Here is a 24,295-nt window from a genome sequence, read left to right as displayed (position 1 = left end):
GCTTCATTATGCAAAGATTGGAGTTCATAATCACCCCTTTTTTTCTCACCTACATTGAACGGGCTAGGCTCATGGTGGCTCACTTTGAGACCCAATAGTTGGTAACATCTCAGTTTGAGGTAGTTAAGATAAAATGGTTTGTTGGCATCTAGTGGTCAACTGTATGCACACATTCTTCCAATGGTACAGGAGTCGCGGTCCAATAGATTTAAGCAGCAACATGACGTGAAAGGCATTAGTGTAGTTCTGGCAGTTAAGATTAATAAATAGATTACTTTAGGTAATGGGCGGGAGTAAATATTTTCAAAAAGAGTGGTGAATTGGTTGGAACATGAGCTGTGTATTTGAATGGTGCAAATAGTTTGCGCTCTATAAAACACAAAATAAATAAATAAAATAAATAGCCTTTTGTACATTTCCTTGATTCCTGTAAAGCGCTCTGATACCCTAACGGGTCATGTTCGCGCTCTATAAAACACAAAATAAATAAATGCAAAGGACAATGGTTAAGTGGGATTATAAAAGACCAGTCGCGGTAAAATGAGGTAAGAGGTTATCCATTTTAGAACAATTTACTGTTCTCCTTTGTCATCACGTCCCTTTACGAGCTTAGTGATTAACTGTATGAAAGGTCAATGAGAGGTCAAGTAAGACTAGTAACGCTACTCCATTTGAGAAACTTGCAGTTTTCATATCTTCTCGAGTGGCTCTCAATGCTGCTTTGGAGCTACAGTCAAGATATAATTAAGTTTGATAGTTTGAGTGCAGTATTTTTCTCTTCAATGAACTTAGATTGTGGATTGAAATTGGATTTCTCATTGACACTGCCTAAAAATAGGCCCTTGAACACCAGCGAAGCGTTAGAAGGATCCGTGGAGACCAGACAATTTTTCTTTTTAGAAAAAGTGCTATGAAAGCTGATTTGAGCCCACCATGGACGATTTTGGTCTTCAACTAGTGATTCATGATTTTTCGTGGCGGTGTAGCAGCAGGGCTATTGAGGAGATGCTATTAAATACAAGATGCCAGACATGGATCGGCATCCCAATGCAACACTGATCGAGAGAGAGTGCGTTAGTGCACAAGGTGAGGAAGATCAAAAAGTTTCTATACAACACTGGAATTGACTATACTAAATAAAGTATGAATTACCTGCCTATACCTGTTGAATGGTGGATGCAGTCTCTATAAAAAAAATACCTGTGAATTAAGATTCTGCATTAATATCTACAACGCAAAGGTCAAATTCTAGTTTATCACCATGATAAAGCAAACCTGCCATGAGAAAAACACTGTTTGCGACAGGAGTCTCCAACTTTTTTTGTAGTATGAGCTACTTAGGTTCAATGAAAATCATCCTGCACTACAATTATTAGAGTTTTAATACTGACCACATCAGACAAGTTTACATTAGTGGTCACTATGTGCAATATTACCAGTAAAGGGAGTGCACCATTTATGGTTCCCAGCAATAATGTAAAAATTGCTTTCTTTATCAATGTGGACTACCTCTACATGGATATTTCAAAGCAGCTAAAGCTGCAATGCCCTTTGTTCCATGTTGTTATTATTAGTAGTACATCTCCAATAACATCAGTTTGTGATTTCTGTAAATAAACTCTTTTCGATTTTTATATAGATGTATTAAATAAACCAAGGTAAATCTAATTTAGCTGGCTAGGTTGAACACAGAAGAGCTACTTAGGAGTAACTGGCGAGCTCCCCACAGCATGCGAGCTACCTGTTGGAGAAGCCTGGTTTATCCACTCAAAGATTCCATATTACGGTTGCTTCACACATGGAAGATACTCTCCTAACAGTCACGTGGTCTCTACAAAGTCATTTTACCTTAGTGCGCAAATGTAACCCCTTTCATCATTGTTTATTTAAGTACATTTTTAAAACAAACACACATGACAAATGCTACGGCATAATCCAAGTATGCAGATGTTATGGGAGAGGCAGGGCGTCTGGACTCACTCGAGGCTTTGCCTATTCTGAATCATGGCCAGTCTCCACTCACCCACACTCAACAATAGTAAGACATAGCATAATACTGTGTGCATGCATCTATACCTCTATTCATTCATTAATTCTTGGAAACAGGCCAGGGTAATACCGCTGCTCAAGAAACCAAAAAAACCTGAACGTTTGCGGCCTATCTCCCGGTTACCTTGGACTGCGAAGATTACAGAGGCCTACATTAATTCCCTTCTCACAGAAGATCTCACTGCAAATCACAGGCTTGACCCATCTCAAAATGGTTTTCGGCCCGGCCACAGCACCGAGTCAGCGCTCTTGGCTGTGACTGAACATCTGTGGAAGGCCTTGGATGCGGGACAGACGTCAGAACTGATCCTTTTGGATCTCAGTGCCGCGTTTGATACGGTGACTCATGGCATCCTGATGAATCGTCTGGTGTTACTGGCTCAGCACTTAAGTGGCTGTCCATTTTTCTCGCTGATAGGAGAGGCAATCCAGGTGATTGCCCCTCCCACCTTCGCTTCTGGTACTTTTCCTATAGGCCAGCTGGTCCCACAGGGCTCGTCCCTGAGCCCTCTGCTCTTCAATCTCTATGTCCAGCCTCTGGCTGTGTAGCCAGGAGCAGAGGGTTGACCATGGTCTCTTATGCCGACGATACTCAGTTGGTGGTGGCTCTCTCGAGCGACTCCGAGCAGGACGCCAGGAAATTTCAGGGTGACCTCTCGGCAGTTGCCGAGTGGATGACCACCAACTGTCTCCAACTGAACTCCAACAAGTCGGAGGTGTTGTTGGTGGGAGGGAACCATGACCGATGGAACGAGCATTGGTGGCCCGAGAGTCTAGGTATGGCTCCGGTCCCCAAGACTGTAGTTTAGAACCAGGAGGTCTCGATGGACACCTCACTCAAATTGCAGACTCAGACTAAAAAGGTGGGGAGAACTTGTTTCGGTCGGTTACGTGGGCTCAAATCTATCCTGGCCTTCTTTAAAGCCCCGACTAGGCAGATCATTATTCAGCCCTTGATCTTGTCTAGGCTCGATTATGCCTGTTCTCTGTAATTGGGAGCAAACAAGTCTGAAATACAGAGGTTACAGAGAGTTCAGAACGCGGCCACAAGATCTCTCCTGGGCCTGCATAGAACCTGTTCAGTGACTAGTGCCATCCATCATCTCCACTGGCTGACTGTGGCCAGGCGAATTGAGTTCATGGCACTGTGTATAGCCTATAAAATCCTGAAATTGGCTTCCCTGGAAATTCTGACTGATCCTCTCCTACCTTATACTCCCACGCAATCGCTTCGATCGATGGGCCAATGCATGGTCGTGATCCCCCGTGTGAGTAGGATTCGTGCCGACGGCCGCTCTTTTCGTAATAGAGCTGACATTCTGTCGAATTCATTGCCGGCCCACATTCGAGTGCGCACCAACTATCTTCATTTTAGGAAAGCTATTAAAACATTTATTTTTCCTTCTCCGTAGGCCCCCTGTTCCTTATATGTGTGTGCTATTCTCCTGTTGCTTAGCGCCAGGACGCCTCTTAGCTGGGGCAGCTGTTGCGCTTTATAACATTTTTAACATAACATAACATTCATACATCCATTCATCCACCCACTCCTCCACATACCCAATTTACACTAGTCGTTAATCCCAGTTTAACTTGCTCTGCCTTATATTTTCATGAAAGAGCTATAGCGAAGTGTTCCCAAGTCACAGCAGTATATTGAAAAAACGTGTTTGAGTAACCAGTTTCCATGCCTGCATATTTAAAATGTACTGAAAAAAATCAGAAAGACGTTTTGCGTTACAGTTTTACAATTTCAAGCAAAAGTAAAAGTTGTTACTTTGTCATTTTATTCCTAGCACAATACTATCAACACACAAGTCCAAATGTGTCTAATTTATCCTACACACCACGTCTATCCAAATGTGGACTGGTGATAAATTCTACATAGCAATACTAGATAAACTGACAAATATTGATTTTTGGAGGTTGTCCCGAAAGGAATATCAAAAAGATAGGCACCATCTATAAAATTAGTAATACACACAATGCACTTGCATCAAGACCTGCATGCATGTTTTGTGTGCATATATGTATCAACAGTCATTGAAAAAACAAAGGTTAAAGTGATGTTATAGTTAGGTGAAAATGATAGACAAAACATAATATTTTATACTCAATAAACCACTGAAATTCATAAGTTATAGCTTACGGCAGTAACTATAACATGTGCCTCCACAATGCATAGTGATATTTTCAATTAGGTTATCAATGTCTTAGAATGTCATGAATGAAGTAATATGACAGGTCATTAGCAGAGCATGGATAAGAAACAAGTTATAGTTATTTCAGTAAATCATAACTGATGAATTTAATTTTTTTTTGTTTAAAATGTTACATTTTATCTGACTTTTTCACATAACTATCATTTTAACACCTTTGGCTTTTTTCCAGTGAATTTCTAGGGATTGATTAATGTTAAGAAAGATTTTATCACCATACATAACAATGCTAACCTACCAGACATGCATGGCCTTTGGCAGGGTGTGACGTGGGGTTGGCCCAAACATTTGCAGTCAGCTCATTGCCATGCAGAGCCAACATCCCAAAAGGGGACAACACCCACCAGGCTTATACCCCATGTCTGACTCTGACCTACCTATAACTAACTACACATTGGAGACCACCGCTTTGTTTTATATAAATATATACATAACACACTGTTATACCCCTGCATCTAAAAGTTGCCTCCTGATAAGGGGAAGCGTGGAAACGCTGGGGAATTTCACCAAAGCAGTAAGGGACTTTCTTTACTTTTAAACCAAGATTGATGACAGAATGTTAGTCAAATGCTCTGGGGGAGTTATCAGCATACACACACCTGTTTGCTTAAGTGGAAATGTCTACCACCGAAAGGGAGGTTTCTATTAGTGGCATTAAACAAATAGGAGAGCGGACTGTCTTAGTGCAAGACTGCCGACGAGAATTATTTACCATCAAATCTAAACCGGTTTACTCCTGGACTGTGACTGTCCATGCGAAATTAGATCCTGCATTGCAATTAAAATGTCCTTGGCAATGGCTTGTTTCTGCTCTTCATTTTCTCAGACAATCTAGAGTTGAACAAGTCAGAGACCCTTCAAATAACAAATTACGAGATCCATGCGTGTTGTGTTATGAAGCTAGTAAACGCTGAGATTATTTTACTATCATGATGGTGTGTATTAAATTCTAGTATCCTGTCGACCCAAGCACAGCAGGTTGTGGTTGCCAAGGAGCTTTTTTCAAAACTAGGACAATACATTTAAGTGATTATAAGACGGACACCACCTAGAATAAATACAGGCACTAAGAGGCAAGATGCCCATCAAGCAGCTTCAGACCATCCAATTCTATTCCAGTTTAAACATATGAGCTGGTATAGCCTTCTTACAATCTGGGTTGTTAATATTGATTTTTTTTAATTAACGGTGGAAAAGAAGAGGAGAAAGATGGTCATATCTCAATAATAAAAAGAAAACGTGCAAATATTTCAACATTTCATTTTGCACAATTTAAATCAGGGCTCTTTCCTAAGAGAAGGCCGACCTGTGTGTAGGATAACCTCTCCATGACCTTAGAGAGGCACAGAGATACACAGCCATTATTCAAAGTAAAAGCGAATGATGTTTGCAGACATATGAAATCAAAAACGTTTTAAATCTTCTTAAGTGCCTTAGTTGTCATTGAAATACTGCCAGACTGGGTGCACATCCTTCACAATTGCCTTGAATCATAACACTAGCATGATCTGCACGTGTATCCTTCAAAAAATGTTTATCCAACGTGCCAGTGTTGCGTCCGGAAAAGGCGTGAACAGTGACTTTTTTTTATCTACCTTTAAAAACTTGTGGCAAATGACGTTAATGGTACAGGCCAAAATTAAAGGAATTATACTTCAGAGGTTGATGTTTTTTTCACACCTCAAGGCAGGGGATTGCAAAATTGTACCCTTTGCCCAGGTACAAGATAATATGCAATATGCAATATCTGGGTATCACCCTTGACAATAAAATGAACTGGAAGCCACAAACTGAAAAATCGAGGCTACTACTAACACAAATCCAAGCCCCCATAATTAGGAAGCAGAAGAATAGCTTCGTCAGAGCAGTCTCACCAGCAATTTTATTTAACATCTCCAATAGCCACATCTCCGGCCACCTGAGAGACCTGCACTGGCTCCCCGTTAACAAGAGGATCACGTTCAGGCTCCTCACCCAGGCACACAAGGCTCTCCACGACCTGGGCCCCAAGTACCTCAACGACCGCCTGACCTTCTACACGCCCACCCGCCAGCTACGATAAACCAGCCTCGCCCTCGCCACCGTACCACGTATCTGCAGAGCCACCGCCAGAGGAAGATCCTTCTCCTACCTGGCAGCCAAAACCTGGAACTCCCTCCCCATCCACCTTCGTCTGACCCAGGACCATCTTTTTTTCAGGAAGCAACTCAAAACCTGGCTGTTAGCAGCGCCTTGAGACCCTTCCGGGTGAGTAGCGCGCTATACAAATATCATGATTGATTGATTAAGTACAAAGCTCAATCTGCAGCTCTGTACGGGGCAAAACTGTGGGGTCATGTAGGTAGAGATGTCCTCTCTGTACAAGAAAACAGGTTTTTCAGACAACTTTTAGCTGTTCCAAGTTGCACCCCCTTAATTCCCCTATACTGGGACTTGAATATACGCCGGTCTGATGACCACGCCTTTCTACGTCCATTGCTGTACTGGGTTCGTCTGTGGTCTACTGATGAACTAGTGGACTACAGAGAAGCACTAAAGGAAATAATGCAAATAAAGAATGTTACCCGGCTGGCATGGTTAGTGCACATTGAAAATTGGTTCTTAAAATTAGGCATATACAACTATTGGACCGATCCTGATTCCCTCACCAATTCTTCTAAAAAACTACTGAAAGCAAGATACTGGGAATATATCCAGAGTCGTATATTACAAAAACCTAATATTGGAAAATTGACCCTTAAATTTTTTGATGTTAAAATTGAAAGTCAATTCGAATGCTTTATGGACAAAATATTGCCTGCAATGGCAAAATCATTGTATCTAAAATATCGCTATGGCATTCTACAAATCAAAGTTAGAACATCAAAGTGGGTCTCCGATAAGGGGTTTATAGGAAATACCAAACCTGACACGTGCGAATTATGTGATATAGGCACAAGGGAAGATGAGGCTCATGTTTTATTTCTTTGTCCTGCTTATCTGCAAGCTAGGAAAAAGTGGATTAAACCCATCTGTCTTCTTTTAGGCTTTCGAAAAATTAAAGATGGGGAAAGGGTTTTTAAGGGTGATACATCCAGGACTATAGTATTTAGTTTGAGTCGTTTCCTCTTCGCTGTGGCAATAGTCAGGAAAAGACATGGACTAAAAATGTAATAGAATTGTATTAACAAGATATGTACTGGTTTTAAAATTAACATATTGATCTATAATAGGTCAAACAAAAAGGTTGTGTACTAAAGTTACTTTTTTCTTAACTCTCCCTTGTATAATGTTTCAAAACTGTTATGAATTGGATGTTTGCTCACCGTCTATTTTTAATACTCTAGTTCCTGGTATCTTCTAGGGCTTCTTAACTTACTTGTACTTTTTTTTATTTTTTATTCTTTTTAAAATCACCTCGACCAATGGATTATATTGTGTCTGAAAGACCCTCTATTTTGACAAATTATGTGTCCCAGACAGCTGATTGTAAACCAAATAGTCTATTATATGTATATCCCTGCAGCTTCTTGACACCCTATTTTATTTTAAGACGAATGTTTAAATATTGTATTGTATTCTTTTATGGTTGTGCTAACCGAAATAAACAAACATATGCAATGAGACCCAACGAGTAAAATCATGGGGGGCTTCACCATTTTAGCTGATGTATGTATATAGTATTCCTATAGAGCAAAGGAAGCATAATAGTTATAGACAAAGACTGTCAAAGTCATTGTGTGTTATCAGAGGTAGACCAGTTGTGATATAATGGTCTTTAAATAGATGAATCTTCAACTACAAACTGCAGCAGCTCTGGAAAGGTACTGATGGATACCAGGATATTGTTCCAAATCCATGGGTGCATAGATTGAAAAAGTCTTTTTTCTTTCCAAAATTTGTCTGCAATCTGATCGGCTGTGGCTGTGCCAAGAACCACCACAGATGGTGAGCTTGTCTGCAAGGTAGGAGGGGATGCTGGCCATGATGGCTTGGTTAACACAGCAGCTGGGTTTGAAAATGATAGGGGGCAGTAAGGGGAGCCAATGGAGTAAGTAGAAAGATCTACAACAGCAGTATTTTATAACAGGGTCATATATTTTTTTGCAAACTTTTACTTGGAAAGGATAAGTAACAGGATTACAGCATTTTGTTATTTAATTATTCATTCACTTTAGAGCTCCAAGTTCCAAGTCTTGCCCGTTGGTACCACTCAAAAAGAAGACTCAAGTTTGCAATTCATACAGCTGATGAGCTGCACATTTTCCAAAAATCCAAACTCTGTGGACGGAGGAAACTTCACCAGGTGCTTCTGCCTCCAACACCATCCCAAACAATGTACTATATATTCTTAGGATCCTATTAGGAGGTGCCAATCAATCCGAAGCAACTCAAAACTGCAGGAAGGATGTCCTACTTCTAAATTTCATAAAAATACTTACTCATACATCCATTCTGGTAATGATTATGCCATACAATGCCCAAACACCTTTAAACCCAAAACGAGCAGGTCTGGGTTTTAAAGGTACTTGGACATTGTATGGCATACATATTACCAGAATGGATGTAGGAATAGGGCTTCCGGTATTATGTTTTTGTTTTTTTAACATTTCCACCTGCATTTATCCATATTTATTTGTTGGCCATCTAATTGGTATTTTCCATGTTTATTTTGAGAGTAGAGTCATAAAATGGTATAATTGCACATTTATTTAGCTCCTAGATGTGCACTGATATGTGGATGCTTGTCGCGTTTTAGCAAATTGAGCAGCCCTATATAACAAAACACTACACCCACAGGTATGTATTAGCATTAAGGTCTAAACGTGCAGAAAAATGACCACCATCCACCACACCAAAGCGGTTCAAAGCCATACCGCTGGTGCACTGATTTTTTAATCATGACAGTGGGCGTATCTGAATTAAAGTTTGTTCCATGCCCATCAGATTTCCCTTTTCTCACAATTAGTTCCTTTTCTTCACATTAATCTTGGTTTGCGCTGCGACCTCACTCACACATTTGGCTCATCATATGTGGGTTTAGATTACCCTTTACACTCCAAAAACATCCCAGAGCTTCTCCCTCTCAGAGAGGGGGTTGTAGCCCTCAAAGGAACTAGGGGTTTCCTTTGGGAGGAGAATCCCTATGATGAAGCATGTCACCTCTGGTGAGTGAGGGATATTGTCCTGGTAAGGAAACTGCCCATGGATATTTCTATAAGCACTAGTTAAGGGATCTATGGCTATCCAACACATCCTTCAATTAATGTGAGGGAGTGGGATCACGTTATAATTCATTCATTATTATTTTTCTGCACGTTTAGACCCTAGGATTTCAGTCTGTTTGGTACTAGTTTTTTGGGGATATAATCCTTAGCGGTCTCTAAACTCTCCCTAAGACCCTCCATTTCAAACGGTATTGTTTATTAATGTATTAGCATTATACTACAAATAGATTGTAAAATATGTCTGTTTGTGCGGAAATCTTATCCTGTTTTTAACTCCCCTTGCTGTCAATCTGCTCTGCTTTTGTGTGGAGTTCATGAAAGACAGTATGCAGATTATGCTACAAGAACCACAATTTTCAGTATTTTTCTATTTTTTTTAAACATAAATACAGCCAAGAAACACATGTTTTTTGGTCTGTATTTATCTGTAAAACCTTTAAACTGGGAGTCTATGTAATGCCAATATTAACACATCACTCACTTGAAAGACCCTCCAAGTGATCCTATATTCTCTATTTTTGAAAATTTTAAATGAGCGCTGACAGCCAAAAGAAGACTACAATGGCCATAACTCTAAACATTAACATTGTACAGCATCAATATTACCAGAATGGCTGTATGAATACGAGTTTTTTAATGAAACCTAGGAGTAGGTCACCTTTATACAGTTGTGAATTGCTTTGGATATATTGACACCTAATAGGATTCTAAAATGTTCCAAAGAGTGGGAAAAAAACCAAGCAGAAAAATACCCCTGCTCTTTTGGCAGAAATAACAATTTTTCTTATCAAAAACACAAGCATGGAAAGTTACATCAACAAAATGTATTATTCTGCAAAATCATCCTAATAAATATGGGATAAAACATTTAAGGCAATGAGAAATGTATTTATTTATTATTTATTTATATGGTTTTATATAACGTGAACATGACCTGTGAAGGTATCGGAGCGCTTTGCAAATGATCGACATGAAACACAAAAAGACAGGAAAGCAAACCACAAAATCAAGAGAAGTATCAACTGTGTAAGTTCATAAAATGTAGAGGTAATGTCTCTAGGACAAGCCGACAAGAAAATAGATATGGTAGGACAGTCTAGTGATGATCCTCTTGAGTGCAGATCCTAAGTCGAATTGTTCAACCTAGAGCAGGAATGTGTTCATAAGCAGAAGTTACACTTCTGTTTTTTAAAGAAGCAGTTGAGCGAATGAGTCAGATTTCAGGGGGCAAGGAATTCTAAATTCTCAGGGCACTCCCTGAGAAGGCTCTGTTGCTAGTTTTCTTTTTATGGAATTTTTGTTGTTTCAGTAGCAAGGGTTTTAATTTCTGTAAAATATTCCTTTGGAAGTTCGCACCCTTGACTGAGGAACTGATGTGTTACTGTATGTTCAGGTTCATGTCAAGTGTTATTCCCAAAGATCTTATGGAGACTATAAAGTGTGGTGTGCAATTGAAAGCAGTTAGATCATTTATCAAAGATCGATGTTGGGTGAGTGAATGGTTGGGATCATTAGGAGGAATTCAGTTTGGATGGCATTGATCAATGTAGTCTTCTTTTTGGCTTCATCAGCAACTAATGAAAATGATCAAAACTGAAGAGCACAAGATCACTTGGAGTGCGTTTCAGATGAGTTGTATGTTAATATTGTCCCCACATAACCACATCAATCTCGGATTGTGATTACAGTGTGCTTAAGCACTGTGCTGCAAAATTGAGGAGACTTCCCTGAAACTAATTACCAGAATGAAGGCTTAAAGGCATACTGGGCCACAACAAACATAAGATGTTAGACCTGAGAGGTGAGTTTGTAATAAATGAGCTTGCAGATTTTAATATAGTTAATACTAATGACACACTTTTGGATTTTCATTGAAATGTGAAGATCTGAGACATCACTGACTGCAGCTGAATGAAGTTCTTCCTGATGACGCTTAACTGGGCATCAGCCTTTTCTGCAAGGAATTCAGACAAATGACAACCTCAGCAACATGAGCTGCGTTTTTTGTTTTAAAAAAAGTGCAGAAAGCACCTGCATAAATATGCAGTTTTCTCTGAACCCTCTGACCAGTGGATACACAATACAACAGACTAGTAAAGCAAATCAATCTAAATCTAATTTCAGATACAATAAAGTCTTGGCAATACTTTCAGTATGCAGCAACACTAGTGAGTCTTATGAACCTTCACAAAGGATGGCAGATTCCAAAGATAGTTCTAGGAACACGCTAGCAATAGTGGGGACTGCACAGCTGCAGGTCAGCTATGCAGAGGCACTTAAAGAGTTGATGTCATTTATGTATGCTGTTAGGAATCGGGTCTCTAGTTGGCAGAGGTATGCACCCTTGTCCAAGTAGGGACCACAATCTTAGTTAGGGTAAGTCACAACACAATCCCAAATTATCCTGTGCTCACCTTCTGGTAGCTTGGCACTTAGCAGGCAGGCTTAACTTAATGTGTAAAGTATTTGTACAATAACTCATACAACAACACAGTAAATACACCACAAATAGACTCAACAGTTTAGAAAAATAGGGAATAGTTATCTGAGACAAGACCAAAATGATCAAAATTCATCAAGTAGAAGTTGAGTTATTGAATGTTGAAAAAATAAATGCAATAAAGTGCTTAGAAGCAGGACACGTTACCAAGGTTAGTTCAGGTCACAAGAGACCGATTCAGTTCCAACATTCAGGCAAACGACAATGGAGCATAGGCAGGCTTCAGGGACCCAATTGGGCCTGCTGAGCACAGTACCTTTGTTTCGGGGCGCACTCGGAACTGACGCCGGACGTCGCAAAGCGTCACTGTACAAAGACCTGCCAGTTGTGCAGCGAGGCTTTGCGTTGCCTTACGTTGTTGTTGGCAGGAACTCAGCTGCAGAACCCACTTCTGAGGTCCAAAACTTGAAGGGGGGCACCTCAGGCAAGGGTAGAACTCACAGAAGGCAGAGTCTGGCAACACCAGCAGAACTGCAGGAAGTCTTGTGTGTCCCTTAGACTTCAGAAACAGGAGGCAAACTAACAAGCCCTTGGAGATCATTTTGGAGGGAACTCTTCTTCCACCAGAGTCAGAGAGCAGCAGTCAGAGGGCAACAAGCAAGAACACAGTCCTTCCATAAAAACAGTCCAGTGGAGTCCTTTGCGCAGCACTGGAGTTCTTCTGACAGAGATTCAATGCCGGTCCAGAAGTGTCCAATTTGATGGGACATATAAAATATAGTAGTACATGTCCTGTCTTTTACTTGCATCTCACCCTGCCCTTTCGGTTATCAAGAGCCTCCTTTAGGGGTCACTTTTATGTAATAAAAGGGGAGTTTAAGGTTTGGCAAGCAGTTTTAAGTGCCATGTAGAAGTGGCAGTAAACTGTACACCCACAAGTACTGTAGTGGCAGGCCTGAGACATGGTTAAAGGGTTACATATGTGGGCAGTACAGTCGGTGCATCAGGCCCACTAGTAGCATTTAATTTACAGACCCTGGTACATATAGTGCACTTTACTAGGGATTATAAACAAATTAAATATGCCAATTGGGTATGAGCCAATGTTACAGTGTTAAGGGGAGCAAGCACAAGCACTTTAGAACTGATTAACCGCAATAAAGTGTGCAGAGTTCAAAAGCCAGGAAAATTAGTACAAAAAAAATGACGGGAGGCAGGAAAAAAGTTAGGGAAAGACCACCCTAAGGCTGTCAGGTCTAAAGCACACAAATTAATTTAAGGGAACTTAGGTAATAAGCATTCAGCAAATAAATTGTAACTACGGGTGACCATTCTGGCTCACAAAGGGCATGAGTTGAAAACAATCGGTACCAACAACCGCATAAACCGGATTAAAACTGGGCACATCCAGATATCGAAGACGCAGGTATATGTCCAAATAATAACAAGCATTTTGAATGCAATAGGTCTTTCATTTGCAAGAGTTTAAGCTACTGGCATTGTACAACGACAATGCCTATTATTTATCTGTTTTGATCATTAACACAAATAAAAGGCATCTGCATTTACAATGTCAATAGCACAAACTCTTGTGAATGCGAGACCTATTTCATTTAAAAGAAGAACCGCCATTGCCCCGGGCTGCATGGAAAGTGAAAAAGCGCATGGCGCGCTGACTGCTGCAGGAAAGAATGTCGTGTCTGCAGTAGGAGAAACTTCTTAAAGAAAATAGGGCTTATAGACTAAATAAGACATACTGTGTAACAACAAAAGTATAAGGGCCAGTTCTCATAGGAGGTTACATATGAAGACAAGGCAGCACTAAGGAGGGACTAACAAGCCTATTAACGAATCAGAAGTCAGCGTTTACGAAGGACAATGACAAGCCAATGAAAAATATGGGTGGAGAGTGGGCGGGGTCCATACTCGAATACAGCATGCCTCACAGAGCAGCACATGAGCTACCCAGGATCGATCTAAAATGTTCTTCACTAACTGCTACTACAAAAGGGTCACTTAAGCAAACTTTTTCATCTGGAAATTTAGTCAAGTGTGTGACAAAACTTTGGGAGCACGATGATGTACGGTACAAGATCTTTAGCAAGTATATATCATGGGTGGAGTTTGTGCTGCTTTACAGCAGAGCACAAGTTATCCTTATTTAAAGAACATCTGTTAAAGGGATGGTCACTAAATGTTTGTGGTTTCAATTGTCATTGTAACTATGGCACTTAAATTGGGAATTATAGGTAAACTCTAAAATGTACCCGTCCGATGAACGCTTTTTTCATATTAGTAAAAAATCTCAAATAACATTCGATTAACTTTCACTTTTTCAGACACATTTTCTCCAATATCTGGACTGGCCATTGATCGATGAGTTAGTTTATATCCAATTGTTCTGCAATATCATCAAAACAATAACGCCACCACAAGTATTGGCAAATGGTAATTTGTATTTAACCTAGCACTAGACTGTTGATGCCTCTAAACACAAAAAATGGGAATACCTAGCAAAGCAGACACCCATGCTGTCCTATTGCTCTTGGTTAGCCATGTAGTTGGAAAGATTTACGGAGCACTACTCTGAACTGCGTATTAACCCTAAAAATGATATTAGACAGACATGCACTTCAGAATCATGTGTTGTAATTAAGGCTCCCTGTTTTCCGTTTTTACAGACTTACACAGATAAATACAGACAGAAAACAATGCGTTTTCTGTCTGTATTTATTTTTAAAAGTGGATAAATACAGAAAATGTGCTTCTTTTAAGTGACTCTTCGTGCTGTTTTTTTCATGAATTATAGCCCAACAGCTGAGCAGATGGACAGCATGGGAAATTAAAAAACAGGATGACCTTTCTTTAAAATAACTGCATGTATCAACTTAAATTTGTGGTATACTGCTAATAATAGCCAGTGGATGTACTGTTATGTAATATTTGGCAACTTAAATAGCTAAAACACTACAGAAATCAAAGTATGAGTGTGCGTCTATCATTTAAATAAATATGGAAATGTACAGTTTTACAACTACATTTATACACAAAACAAAATAAATATGGATACAGATAAAATGCCCAAAAAATAAATATGGATGAATACAGACGGAAATGTTAAAAAAATAAATACCATAAAACCGGGAGCCCTAGATGTAATAAACATTACCCTTACCAACCTATGTTGCTTCGTGCATTAACCCTGAAAGCATCTACAGACAAGTCGGTGCCAGCAGGATTAGAACAAGTGACCTACAAGACACAGCGCATCTCTGCGGAGGACACAAACATCACATCACTGAGGGTATAATTAAAACATGACCTGACTAAAAAACAGAATGTTACACGTGCATCAGTCAAGGGGGGTTGAATCAATGTAATACATTTACAGGTAATCACGTGCAGCTCAGAGAATAGGACTCAAACTGAACCGTCATATGGGTCCCCTGGTCACAATGTGCGCAATGTGTGTGTGTCACAAGCAACACCTTAAACTGTCAGAAAGGGCTATACGGATAAACACACTGCATGGAGTATCTTGCTACTACAGTTTGAATCATTTCATTCCATCCAAATTACAACTTCTCTCGAGAGTTAAATGTTCCAATGTACAATATTTTATTTTGGATGTGGCTATGTTGTGCAGTTAGCACATAATCCAGTCATCCTACAAAATAGACAAAAAAATATGTTTGCAAGTCCATAATTGCAATAACACTAACTTAGTTTGAGGAAATGTTTGGGCCTTGGTTAAGTAGATCCCAGCACACGTGTCACTGGTGTACACAGTACGGTACATGCTTAAGCGCAATTAGTATATCATTGGTAAGTGATGTTTTCAAGCAACAGGCTTTCATCACACAAAAACCATCCTCTCTTCACTCCTCGTAGAAGTCTCAAGAAGAAAAAAAAACGTATTTGCTGGCTTTGTATCACTCCTAAAAAGTCACACAACAACTCAAGATATTGCTTGAACTTGTTACTGAGGTAAATAGTATTACCTAGAAAGAGATGATGCGCTTTACTCTAGCTGTGTCTGCGCAACCCTACAATCACAAGGAGCAGGGCAAGCCCTTTCATGAGGCTAGGGTTAGGTCATTAGAGCACTGCATCATTCACACAGCTCTTCACTCCTCTTGTAATTCTCCTTCTTAAATTACCCATGAAGCAATCACACCCAACTCCAGTCCCCAGGGCCATCTTTTACCAGGCAGTTTGCTCCTCGCCCTTTGTAGTTTTCTCGGATAATTGGGGCCCTGCAGCACCAACAGGGCGCCCTTCAGATCTGCCTCCATTCAAAACCTCCAATTCCTTTTTCAAAAATTCATGTCTCATGCAAAGTCTTCTGTGCTGCATAAGCTACAGGACATCGAACAAGTACAGCTTGCAAAGCCAATTGTCCCTCGAGTCAGAAAACAAACCTGTTACTTCATGACAAATACTGCAATCTCCTAACTCCCATGACAGCATAGAGTCGGAAGCCTCAAAACAGTGGGATATGCACAACGGCATTAGTACTCTCTGCGTGGGGGATGCACAGTGCTATTTTACCATATGCTGCGGTTCCTATCCAACACACGGATGCCAAACTACATGCAGGAGCTCTGCAATGCCATCAATAGGGATAAGCTATGTGCACTAACTTCTGTAGCCCATTCTTATGATCAATGGATTAATCAGACTACTACTACGAGTTGCAAAGATTAAATAATATTTTTATACCAACAAAGTACACTTTTCACAGGCTTTTGATTGCAAGCGTTGACATATTAGCTTCACAATCCCCTAACACTTGATCAACAATTCGTTGCTTTGACTTTTATAGACACTTTTGCACCCCAGAAAACTACCTCAGAGTCCGACAGTGCTCTGAATAGCATTGTTCAGATGTAATACATACCAAGAGTGCCTCAATCAAGCAATCTTTAAAAGGTACAGAACGACTACCAGTAACTTTCTTTCAGCACTCTGGAAAACCAACGTCCACCCAACAAATTAAGGGTTCATCAAAAGAATCCTTTCTTTCCAGGTTGAGATCAGCCTATCATCTTCAGAGTTATTTTAGCAAATGTAAGAAGGACGGTTGCACCTCCTTCGGCTAGTGGCCTCAGGAACAAATGTGTCCATCAACCACAAACCATCCAGAACTCGACTTCAACACTAAACACCCTTGTAACACATCACCCATAGTTTATCGCAGTGGTCTCCAACAAGCAGCTCAGGAGCTACTGGTAGCTCACCAACACCCTTAAAGTAGTTCACAGACGTGAAGCCAAAGCATTTCAGAGAGTATGTGCATATCAACCCCTTAACCGCGGGGATAATTCCTCTCCTGTGCGGGGGGTCGCACGCGGCGCTCATGACGAGCCCAGCTCGTCATGAGCACATCTCCACCGTGCCTCATAGCAGGCAAGGGGTTAAAGAAGGCCGCACTGGTAGCTTCAAGACCCTTAAGAGTTGCAGCCAGACAAACCAAAGGTAGAGATTCCGGATAACACTCATACACACACTGTGTTGGCTTATGGGGCCCACCACATGGCCCATCTTGATCTACCTTGAACCTAACTAACAAGCAGATTGGCCATATACGTACTGCTCCATAAGTTACAGCACATCTGACACATGTGACATTAAAGAATAGTAGCAGCAGTAACTGGTGCTGACCCACCAAAGTGTGTGTCTGCAGGAGCTAGGGTGAAAATGTGTTAGGGTGTATGACCAACTCAAAAGCTGAGGAGATCACAGTATGGATCCAGAGCAGTGAAAATTAAGGGCTGTGTGTATTGGTGGGGTGGGTTGTTGTGGGGTTTGTGGTGTGTGCTAGCTGAAAGATAATTCAGATTGAGTTGGGGATACTGTCTGCTGTTATGTCCTTTGTGCCACAAGGCATGTGATGATTTGAATGTTACTTTATTACTCAGGTGGAGGCATTTAATATTGATAAACATTTTCCTGGTGTTTCTGCAGGCAGCCTTGCCTGGGATGCTTGGGTGGTAACTACTGATAATCCTGCTTTTGGTGCACATAGTGTAACGTTAATACATATTATCAGTATTCTAAAGAGATAGACTATGACAGTAGCTCGGAAGAACTTTCCTTGCGCAGAAATAGCTCAGAAAAGATTGGAGATCTCTGAGTTAGAGGCTACCCACAGGAAAGAGAATTCACTTTAAGTATTTACGCTAACATTCCAAAAATACCAAAGAAAGAAACATACAACACACACAATCCAAATTATGCAACAAATGGATTTATTTACCAGCTTATGAACTTGGGCCTGTTCATATTAATGTGGTCAATGCGTAAATTAGTCTATGACTGCCCTTTCTCAAATCATTCCCCAGCCAACAAGCACAAGACCAACCAATGAATGTTCGTAGACCGTCTGTATTGCCTGAGAAAGAAGTGCTCTTAAAGTTCAACACATCTGGCTGCAGTGAGTACATGCAAATCATGCAAATAACATTCTACGGTCAACCTTTTAAGCAGTATCATCCCAATGGCTACATTTTGAATGGCAGGCACAAACAAATTATGCGTATGGTAAACAGTTCCAAAAGCAATCTATGTGGAAAACACCTCACAATAGGACAGAGTGGCCAGGGCTTTTGGCTTCCATTTATTCTAGTTAAACTAGGCTACACAAAAAGTTGCTATATGTTCATTGGGAAACCCCGCTTTCAAGCTTTCCCCTAATGACCCTCGATGCATGAGTACACAAGCTATCTTAAGTTTGAGCAAGGTCGCTATTTGTATTTGCTCAACGGATTTCCTCAGCTCTATAGCTTTTCTCAGCATCTAATTGCCTGCCCACAGGTATCCCTTTCCATCTGCCTACCGCTGTGAGCACCACCACAGCACAAATGACCTATTTATGAAGTCTACGCCTCATTATTCCCTCGGCTGTTATCTGGTGAAAGATGGTGCTTGCAACCCGCGCGGGTAGCAGACCTCCACACAGCACGCCTGTGTGCCTCGTACTGTTCCATAACGTAAATCCCTCCTTTAGAGCGAGCGGAAATATTTTGGCGACCCAATGCGCACTTCCCGAGAAGGCCGTGCTGGGTGGAGGCAGCTCCCTGCCAGGAATGCGGCGAACCTGGGGTCAAGCTGGCAGCCTCCCGGGGAATTCACAGCTGAAGAGCGTGCTCAGTTCTGCACAGAGGCAGACCGCTGCCGGCGCCTCTGCACGGACGGACGGTCCTCTAGGCACCACAGTAACAGCAAGTAAATCAATGGCGGTTCTTACCTAGGTCTCCTCGGAGGCTGACAAGTTCCTGCGATAAGGCTCTGCGCTGCTTCAGTGCTTCTTCACGCTGAGAGAGAAACAAAAGAGAACCTGTGTTACTCTGAGAGCGGGCAGAATCTGGCACCTTCCAACTCACAACTTCCCTCCTCTGCACAGCAACACCAGAGGAAGAGCCGGCAGCCAAGAGCGAAGGGAGCTGGGATAACAGTTGTTTCCCCCATCATTATAAAAACACAGATGCGCTCCAGTGGTCTGGCGCGTAGATATGTTAACATAAGCTTATTGCATCGCAAGCAGACACAGAAGAATGGTGAGCAACTTTGAAAACACTTCATCATGTACTATCACACAAGATGCGACTCCAAATAATAACGAACACTTTGCCACGGATTGGAAAATACAGTTAATAATGTAAATACCAGCAGGTGTGTGTAGCTCCCACACATTTGTGTGAATATATGACCTATATCCACAGACATACACTCGCCAGATTTTATTACATATAATTACACACAATACACATGGCGGTCGGTCCGCTGTACGTCAGGGAACTACCCATCAATAATGCAACGGGCGTAGGGGCACGGGGACCAGGGATATGAGGTGTCTTCTGGGCCAAAAGTGTGGCAGTACTTTATTACAACACTGTGGCAAGGGGGTAGTTTATTTTCTTGCATACGGATTGATGACACCCTTACTACGCCGCCGCATTCTGGGGGCTATACAGGTGCCAGCAGCATGCGAGGCTTGCTCAAGTTCCTTCAAGAAACAATAACCTCTGCACAGGTTAACCTAAACGTGCACCCTATAAAGGCAGACCGCGATGCAAGGGTGGGTATCCAGGAAGTAGAAAGGGCAGCAGTCCCGCTGGAGAGGATTCCCTCGGACCCCTGCAGCGAGTGCCCGGCCCGATGCAACCCATGTGTCGCCTTCATGCTAGCGAGAGAGACCTACACGTTTGCCACCCCTCTGACCGGCGATTTGTCACACACAGAGCAAGACCTGCTAACTGTCACACACAGAGCACAAACAGACGCCACATGTAAGACGCGAGCAAGTCTCCAGCCGAAAGGCTGTCTGTCCACGCGTCCAGCCAGCAGTGCACACGTCTGAGTAGGAGCCGCGGCGCCCTCCGGTGCAGTATCACGCACCAGATCCTTCCAGATGCCGGGGCTGTGCACTCATCCCACAACATTGCAGCGTGCGCGAAACGGCAGACTCCGGAGCCAGCGGCTGCCAGATGTTAACCATGCCCCTAACAACTGCAGCAAGTGGACCGACTCCAGCCTCTCCCCGTTACCTTGGCGGCCGCACACGGGGACTTCAGGCACATCTTGCTGCTGGAGCAGCCCATGTTCAGGCTCCAGTGCCCTCCGCGTGACCCCCGGGGCGCACAGGTGGCGGCAGCGCCGGGCCCGGGCTGGCTCTGGCCACATTCACACGAGCGCCTCTGGGAGCCCCATCTCAGTCCGTCCGCGCTGCAGGTTACCGTACTCCTTGTAGGGCGAGCCCCTCCCTCCCTCCCTCCCGGCAGAGGCAGGCACTGCAGCTCCTGCTGCTGGCACAGGCAGCCAGTGATTACTTAAAGCCACAGCCCCGCGCGCACGAGCGCGAGGCAGGCATTAGCTGATCGATGGCCACTTACTCCAATATCATCTCCACACCGCGGAGAGCCGCCACCGCGCATAATGGCGGCTAATTTTAGCCATTTCTCTATGACGCCATTGATCCTGTAGCACGCATTTGCACATGGAAAAACAAAGTCACCAAGTGTAGACCGGAGCCTTCGCGCACGTGCGATCCACATAACATACATTCTCAACATTTTCTGTGAAGAAACGGCTACAAGTTGTTATGTGCAGCCGTTCCACTGATGTTTACACGGGCACAGCCCCCTTGTTTTGTTCAGTGTGTACCGGCTCAACAAGGGGCAGCAGAGAATAATAACTTCTAATGTCCGCTTCATGTAATCACTCAGGAAAACTGCATTAGAGGGGCCACTACACCAGCAACTATGGTAACCCGGGTGCATGCTGCGAACATCCTGCTGACAGGAGCCCGCAGGTGGTTAGCGGCTGGGAAAGAGCCCCACCTTCAGCCAACGAACATCTCCCTACAGTAATAACAAGCATTTACAATGCAACGGTCTCGGCATTGCAAAAGTTAGAGCTATTAGCATTGTGAATGAATGCGAGTTTAAGGTCTTGACATTGTAAATGACAAGGTCTTTTATTTATGTTTTAAAAACCAAAACATAAATAAAAGTCATTGTCATTTACAATGCCAATAGCTCAAAGTCGCGTAATGTGTATGCCAAACTACATTAGCCTCCTGACGAGTGCCCTTTCACTTAATTTTTTACAAATGAAAGCCCTGGCATTTTTTTTTAAAGAAATTAAGCACGGGTGGTGTCCGTGTGTGCATGGCAGTGGTGGTGTCCGTGTGTGCATGGCAGTGGTGGTGTCCGTGTGTGCATGGCAGTGGTGGTGTCCGTGTGTGCATGGCAGTGGTGGTGTGCGTGTGTGCACGGCAGTGGTGGTGTGCGTGTGTGCACGGCAGTGGTGGTGTCCGTGTGTGCATGGCAGTGGTGGTATCCGTGTGTGTATGGCAGTGGTGGTGTCCGTGTGTGCATGGCAGTGGTGGTGTCCGTGTGTGCATGGCAGTGGTGGTGTCCGTGTGTGTATGGCAGTGGTGTTGTCTGTGTGTGCAAGGCAGTGGTACATGCATCATCAAATTTTTAATTCATATAAATAAGGTCACCATAAATTACACATTTAAAAAGCTTTGACCGTAGCTCACAGAACAAGGTGAATTCTCACATGGAGTATGGGAGTGTAGCGCAATTCCTAGCTTTTGTGGCAAGTAGGTCAGGGATCTGATGTTGTGGAAGGCAGTTCACCCAGACCCAAAGAACTGCATTATTAGGCCTCCTAGAAAAAAGTTTTACGCATTTGGGGCTGTTTATTGCTAAGAGGTGCACTGCGCTGAACAGGTGTATAAAGGACGCTCCTGAGGTAGCGCTTAGACCAATATGCAGCAAGAGAGGTATATTATTTTGCAAACTTCATTTTGTCAGGCCGTTGCTTGCTTAAATAAGAAATGTGTGTGGCTTGTGGATGTCTAACATTATCATGCATGAGCGACTTCTATGCTTAGTTTTACCTGCTTTCATTCATGTGGTCATCCATGGTAAACCCAAGTTATACTATACTGTACCCACCACTCTGGATCGTTTTGGCATAGTGATGGTGCACGTGCTATTTCTTCATGTTGAACATCTAGTTTTGGAAATACCAATAAAGCTGTTTATTAAAAGAAATAATAAAATGAACAGTGCCCCTGTTAGGGCAAGGCAATGGAGCCAGTAAGCAGCGGCCATCTCATCCCCCAGATGCCCGGCATGTTGTGGCAGTCACTGTCACGTACATCACACATGTATATGCGCTGACAGTTGTGATTCTTAAAGGTCCCATTTTACGGTTCCAAACAATAGCTGATTCTCAGAGATGACCTCACTCAACGAGCTACATTCTTTACGAGTTAGCGTTCACATCAATAAGACTAGGTGTAAGGAACACTGAACACACAACGCCAAAATCAAAATGTAAGGCAGGCCATTAATTCAGTCTTAGGCTTCGAATGGGACCTAGCAATGTTCTTGACTGGCAGGACTCTTGCGCCACTTTGTCTCCTCTTGCAGGACCACGTTAACACCTCATCCACGAACACAGATTGACAAGAAATGCACATTAAAGCAGGAGTGATGCAATTGCCTGGGAACTGAGAATGGCATAATGTTTTGATTCCAGATGACGCGAGGGAGAAAAAAAGGCAGAATCAGACTCCTGTCGCCGTTCAAACGTGGAACCAGCTGTTGACTGTGGCACAAAATGTGATTATATTCCAATTCATGAATGTATGCTTTGCGAGGTCGTGCCTCGAGTGAGTAGCAGTGATTAAAAATCAAATTTAGCAATGTGGAAACAGCGTACTGAATGTTTTTGGTACGTGGGGCAACCTAGAACAGCACATACTTGACACAAGGCAACTAATTATCTAACTGCAAAGTCAACCGATCGGCGGCGGATGAAGAAAAGAAGCCTGCTTGAAGGGGCAGCCATGTGTGTGTTATCAGCGCCGCGCGCTGGTATGCAGACTCCCCTTGCATACCAGCAGGTGCGCGTCGCGATCCGGGCTGCATTCGCATGCTCTGGATACAAGACCTGGCCACGCGCACAACGTTATCCTATGGGGAAACGCTGCGCGCGGCCAGGTCTTGTCTCACTTCGGCGTCTCAGACTGCTGAGACGCCGACAATAGTTCTCTGGCGAGAACGCGCTTTCAGCGCGTTATAGCCGAGACCTAAAAAGGTTGAACTGACACGATTCCCCCCTGAAGTGGCACAACAGCATAAGAAATTTATCATTTATATCTTATAAGGGAGGGGGTGCGGCAGAGGACAACAAACTTCCTGTACAAAGATTTCATGAGGCAGCCTTCAGCCAGGGACCACCACCAACATTAGGGAAAAGAGGACAGCAAATATTGGCATGGAAATAAGGGACACTAAATAGGTAAGGGTTCTTGGATGTACGAAAAAGGTGACTGGGAACTCGAGATTTAAAAACACACAGTTAAAGTTTCTTCTCCAGTATTTAATTTTTAAATAAAAAAAATAATAAGGGTCAGGGCCATCATCAGGGGTCAACTTCAGCTGGCACGAACCACCGCCACTGCCAGCGCTGGCAAGGACAGTACCAGCACAACTTCTAACCATCACACTCCTACAAGTACGACAATTCAGACTATACCAGGCCCGGAAACCACCGGCTCAAAATAAGCAAACATACTTATCCTACTAGTCAGCACTATATATGTGTGTGCATTTGTATATATGTATATATACATATATACACATACACATACATATATGCTTGAATACAACATGCCCAAAATGTCATACTGATAATGCAAACTTTTTCAAGGGTATGAGGCTGCATGCAAATCAGGGAACACTAGAACCTAATGGTGAATAGAACAGCAGAAATAACTGACCGCAGGCTAAAGTCCAGCAGACCGCCTGTTAAATGTAATAACTAACTAACCAACTAACTAATAACCAAAAAAACATAAG

At 42.5% G+C, this 24,295-nt stretch overlaps 1 protein-coding gene across 5 annotated transcripts in view; it reads right to left on the bottom strand.

Annotated features, from left to right (window-relative positions):
- Nucleotides 1–24,295, bottom strand: part of MTUS1 (microtubule associated scaffold protein 1) — a 972,936-nt gene that overhangs the window by 108,150 nt on the left and 840,491 nt on the right. For all 5 annotated transcript variants that reach the window (XM_078678114.1, XM_078678116.1, XM_078678113.1 and 2 more), the window contains one exon: nt 19,162–19,228. In XM_078678114.1, the coding sequence (XP_078534240.1) occupies nt 19,162–19,228 (67 nt within the window). The remainder of the gene's footprint in view (nt 1–19,161; nt 19,229–24,295) is intronic.

Source organism: Lissotriton helveticus, chromosome 2_2, assembly GCF_964261635.1.
Source record: "Lissotriton helveticus chromosome 2_2, aLisHel1.1, whole genome shotgun sequence".
Taxonomy (NCBI): Eukaryota; Metazoa; Chordata; class Amphibia; order Caudata; family Salamandridae; genus Lissotriton; species Lissotriton helveticus.
The sequence above is the reverse complement of the archived record's forward strand: the minus strand, read 5'-3'. Positions and strand labels throughout refer to the sequence as shown.